Here is a 5669-nt window from a genome sequence, read left to right on the forward strand (position 1 = left end):
GTACTGGACTCTATTGCATGTAGTTCGACTTACGACGCAAACCGTGTAAGTCGAAACGAGGCTTTGTATAAAGCGTTGTAACCACGAAACGATGTAACTCGAGACCGTTGTAACCCGAGGACTAACTGTATTCTAATTTACTGAGATAATGACTTTCGGGTTTTCATTGGCTGTGCCATAATCATCAACATTAACAGAAATAAACACTTGAAATAGATCACTCTGTAACGGTGACCTCTAGAACTATATCTCGTTACCGAGGGATGAAAATGTATAAGTATTACAGAATTACCCATGAAATATCCTAAGGCTGAGCGGAATGGGACGCAGAGATTAACTGATTTTATGTTCTCCATAAGTCTGATAACACACAAAAAAACAAGTCTAAACGCATTAGTATAAGACATTGTGTGCGGACAGAAGAAGAAAACCAGCTCTCCTACATAGCGAGGATGCCTGCGTTACAGCGAGAGCCCGAACGAGGGCTTATACTAGTATGGAGACATGAAAGGCTTCCTGGCAGTAATTGCAGAGCAGGGTGTTTGGCAAAGAACAATGAAACAACAAAAGGAAATGCAGTATTACGGTTGTCAGGTATCATATCTTACACTGGCCTACATCCAGGAGGTGTGTCCCCATAAGAGTCTATTGAGACAAATATTGGAAGACTGTGTCGTAATCCTGAGCTTAGGTGTGTCCTCCACACTTTATAAATACCTCTCATTTACAACTAGCAACACATGTGACACAACAGTGCAACAGAAGACATCCGAGGAGGAAATCTTCAATCCACAAGGTATGCGTGATGATGAGATAGCTCTCTACAGTCATTTCCTGATAGCATGTCATTGTTCTCGACATACCAATAGGCCAACAAAATATTAGCATATAATGGAGAGGAAAAATATAACTTAGATGATTTATTATTATTTAAAGGGTTGGTTGAAGTAAAAAACAAACCTGTATTGCTAGATGTCCGGATAACTAACCAAACATTACGGGCCAAGTATGACCCTAAGAGTTGCATTTCTCAATATTGTCCCAACATCAATTGATTTGGACCGCTCATGCAAATTAGGGATGAAAGAAGATTAAGGCCATGTTCATTATTCAATCAGTATTTTACATCTATTTGTAAGCCAAAATCAGGAGTGGGTCAAAAATACGGAAGTGGTGACGTGTTTCTATTCTACTTTCCCTCTTAGTGTTCCACTCCTGGATTTGGCTTCCAAATACTGAACATGTGAGCGTGGTCTCTATCTGTGTATTCCCCACGAAATAACAATTTGTAAACATATTTTCTTAGATCCCTGTGTTGCTCCTCTGCTATTCCTAGAAATTAAGGAATACATTGACTGCTGTTTCTACACAGTCCAACGTTGGACTGATTGGGTTGAACTGTGAAGTGTTACACCCCGCAGACCAGAGAAATGCTACCTGCCACTTGTGTATTATTTTTTATACGTTTCTAAGAGGAATAATGGAGAAAAAAATGTCTGAAAATTATTATTTCATGAGAAATGTACTAAAGCAGATGAGTCAGTAAAGGTAATAGGTCTTTAAGTCCGGAACAGGATTGTGAAGTGAGTCATGTCATTGCGTGATTCCACTTTCCCTTGCTTGAGTCACACTTCAGATAGATGTCAACCAGATTGAATCCTTTGTAAAGTGCAATTCAATGGATTTCGATCCTCATTTATCTTTATTCCATGAGCTCAAAAGGCGACAAAGTGACATGTTACAATATTAACGCAATGGGTGGACTATTATAAATCAGCACGACCTGTGGAGCCCCCGCTTACATCTCTATCAGTGACAATTTAACTCACTAGACTTGTCAGGGTAAAATCTTGCTGATTTGGGGCATTGGTGCAGTTTGTAATTTGGCCACCAGTGATTCTCAGAATGAAAGGGCAAAAAATAAATAAAATAAAAATGTTCTGGTTAATTTACAATAATAGAAAGTTCAGATCCATGATGACCCCTATAACAATAAATCTTCATAAGGGTCAAGAAGTATTTGTACGACTGAATTCTTTATTAATTATTGCAAATAAAACAAAACACAAAAAACACAACATGCAGAATAATTGTAAAAGATTCCTCAAACAAAAATCTTGATCATATCCCCATATGTAAGGAAAAAATCTTTGTAAGTAGTATAAATATAGGCACAATAGAAAAATAAACTATTTTATACAAAAATTGCAATAAATTAATATGGTATATGGAATTAAATGCCTTTTTAGTTCATCATGAGATACACAAAAATACAGCATTTAGAGGTAAGGAAAACATGAATATTCAGCAGAAGCTATAATAAAGAATATTATTTATGATATAATATGACCCCTAGAAGAATCTAATAAAAGACTGCTGTTGACACCTCAATATGACAAGTGGCAATCGTGCAATAAATAATAATGCCCTCAATACCTTCAATAAATGTATTCATATGTCCCTATTATGTTTATCATTGTTATTATTTACTATGTATCTAGATGGAAAACTATAAATGCAGACATTCGATATATAGGGTAAGCCAGTAAGCCAGAAGCAACAAAATTATTTCAATAAATTAACTGAATGGTAAGTATACAGGCAAAACTTGTGAAAGATGAGACATACATCCCCTTCCCCCAGGAAGAAGCGAGGAGAAACGCGCGTCGGGGTGAGGGAACGCAGCACTGATCTTTCACAAGTTTGGCCAATATACTTATCATTCAGGTAATTTAGTCAAATCATGTTGTTGCTTCTGGCTCACCCTATATATATCTAATGACTGCATTTATAGTTTTCCATCTAGACACATAGTAAGTAATAACAACAATACAAATGTCAGGGACATATTAATGCATTTATTGAAGGTATTGAGGGCATTGTTGCTTATTGCACTATTGGCATTTTTCATATTGATGTATCAACAGTAGCCTTTCATTAAATGGACACACAGGGATAAAAACCGGATCAGCAAATTGAAGAAAAGTGGTCAGCTTCTAGTTTTGACATAAACCTGACATCACATGTGAATAAGAGAACTTTTCCTCTACACATCAATGATGGTTTCAGATTACAATTTTAACCAAAGTGATCTTTTTCCATATATCATAACCAGTAGTTTGTTTTTTTTGGAATTCCCCTGTAAGGTCCCATCCGGCATACATAAGCATAATAATCATAATAATCATCTCTGTAATGTTCTTCTGGGCTAACATGAAGCATTTCTTTTCTGCCATTTATATTAATTATGTCATGTTTTCTATTTTTTATTAGCAGCACATCATGAAGCTGAAAAACTTTGCCCTGCTCACTGTGGCGAGCCTCTTGATTTTCCAGCTTCTCTTGGTGAAAGGAAATAAACAAAAAGAAGGAAAAAAAGACAGACAGAAAGGGGCAGGTAGAGAAGAAAACCAAAAATCTCCCACTCGTAATGGAGAAAAACAGAGAGGAGCCAAAGGAGGGAAAGGCTCACTTCAACTTCATGGAAAATTTGTCAGTAAAGACAAAGCAGAATGTACATGGTCTGTATCTGGGACTGAGACGGTGGCTGTCAATGTGGAGTGTGCAAAAGGAGAAACAAAAGTATCCTGCGCCTATGGAGGAAACCCTACAGCATGTCCAAACTATGTTGCAAATCAGAAGTCTTACTGGAAGCAAATCACTCGGGCTCTGAGAAAACAGAAGAACCTTTGTCGGGACCACAAAGCTGTCCTTAAGTCAAAGGAATGCAAGAAAGGACCACCAGAGGCACACCTAAGTTACCTCCCGCCTGACGTGCCGGTACCAAGCCATGAACACAAAGAAGGGTCCAAACCATCAACTGAACCAGCACAGGACTGTGTGGAGGATGCAGATGTGCTTGAGAAGCAAAGGTTAGCTAAGGAGTACTGTGGAAACTCATGGAGCTCGCTGTGCTCATTCTTCTTCTCAATGGTTCAAGGCAAAAGTTGTTAAGCAAAAATAATAGTTTTTTGTTAATATTAATTATTTTTATTCTCTTTTATTTTTGTTGTTATATAAATGTACTTCTATATTTAAAATTGTAAGTCAAAAGTATTTTCCAGATTTCTCTGACATGTCTTTTCTGGATTGTTCACTGGATACCGATTGTACCCAATGAATCAACTATCTAATCTGTGGACTGGTAAAAATGAAAAGAACTGATTCATCACTACACTACTATAAATTATATTTTTTTATGTTTTCTCTTTTTATAAAATAAAGAATTTTTTTTTTTACTATGGTTGGTTAACTTTATATGTTATATAGGTATACCACTAGGGGACTGTAACACTCATCTGTGCATATTCCTAGAGGAGGGACTAGAGGCTGCCATTTCTCATGGATAGGAAGGGGACACAACTCCGATTAACAAAAGGAACCTTCCCCATAAAAGGTTTGAACTTGAGCAGAGCTTTCTCTGCAGGTGCCACAATTTTACCAAGACTATGGAGAACTGGTATGAGATTCCTCTTCTACTTTACAATAAATAGCAAGCCTATATGTACCGTAAAGAATCTTTATAGATGTGTTTTATTGGATAGTTTTGCTATTTACTGTTAATTAAAATCTGCAGTTGTTCTGGAGATAACACTTTTCTTTTGCAGCTTGTTGCCTAAGAGACCGACCACCGCTGCTGTCTAGCTTGTAAGCACTGCGCTGAAACTAGCCGGGATTAGGCGGTAAGGGTGCGCTCCAGCCAGCTTTAAAGGAGTGCTTACAAGGATAACAGAAAAGTGCTTGTAAGCACTGAGCATGCTTGGCAACTGCTGCTAGACAGCAGTGTTGGTCGGTCACCTGGGCAACCAGCTGTATACAAAAGAAAAGTGATAACATTTCAAGAACGGCTAAAAATGTTACTAAACAGTAAATTGCTAAGGCCTCTTTCACACTTGCGTCGTCTGCTGTACATCGTTGTGCAGTAAAATGACGTGTCGACGTATGTTACGAAAATCGTGAAAAACGTGTGTGATGACGGATGCGTCGTTTGTGCTGTTGCCACAATTTCAATGGAGAAATTGCCGGTAATCATATCTGGGGACGAGAGAGAGAAAGAGAGATTTTTCCCGGACTTGAAATTCTTTCCGGGCATGCTCACAGGGGAAAAACGTGATACGTCGCTGGATTCCTCTGTGACGGTCAGCGACGGATCCTGTGTCCATAGGCTTCCATTGTAGCTGACGACGGGCAGCGCAGGACCCGTCGCTGAGCGATTTTCCAACATGCACAAAAAACGTTCCTCTGAACGTTTTCTCCGCAAGACGGACCGCTATTTTCCGACGGATCCAGTGCACGACGGATGAAACGGATGGCCATCCGTCACAATCCGTTGCTAATACAAGTCTATGGGAAAATGCAGGATCCTGCATTCACAAAAAACGATGGATTGTGACGGAAGCTGGAAAACGCACGTGTGAAAGAGGCCTAAAGCGCTTGTTCTTCCAAACACTACTAAACGATACCTATCTATGAAGATGAAGAATATCCATTTAATTACAGTATAATTTCATTGAATATAAAGATAAAAAAAGAAAGCACTGAAAGTTATCACACACGGATATATATATATATATATATATATATATATATACATATACACATGTTATAACTAGATATTATTACGTTTAGTAAAAATATTTAATATATGTTAAATTCTTAAATTCCAAAGT

At 37.9% G+C, this 5669-nt stretch overlaps 1 protein-coding gene across 2 annotated transcripts; it reads left to right on the forward strand.

Moving 5' to 3' along the window:
• Positions 1-570: 570 nt before the first annotated feature.
• On the forward strand, positions 571-5431 carry FGFBP1 (fibroblast growth factor binding protein 1). 2 transcript variants are annotated; one of them, XM_077280024.1, is made up of 2 exons: positions 571-796; positions 3277-5431. In XM_077280024.1, the coding sequence occupies exon 2, from the start codon at positions 3283-3285 to the stop codon at positions 3952-3954; it is 672 nt and encodes a 223-aa protein (XP_077136139.1). In that variant the 5' UTR covers positions 571-796; positions 3277-3282; the 3' UTR covers positions 3955-5431. The 2 variants fall into 2 exon arrangements, with proteins under 2 accessions (XP_077136139.1, XP_077136138.1); XM_077280023.1 differs by having other exon boundaries at positions 579-796; positions 3274-5431.
• The last annotated feature ends 238 nt before the right edge of the window (positions 5432-5669 follow it).

Source organism: Ranitomeya variabilis, chromosome 1, assembly GCF_051348905.1.
Source record: "Ranitomeya variabilis isolate aRanVar5 chromosome 1, aRanVar5.hap1, whole genome shotgun sequence".
NCBI lineage: Eukaryota > Metazoa > Chordata > Amphibia > Anura > Dendrobatidae > Ranitomeya > Ranitomeya variabilis.

Bases quoted from the DNA above. Each gene is read 5' to 3' on its own strand.
- FGFBP1 (XM_077280024.1), top strand. From the start codon at position 3,283: ATGAAGCTGAAAAACTTTGCCCTGCTCACTGTGGCGAGCCTCTTGATT.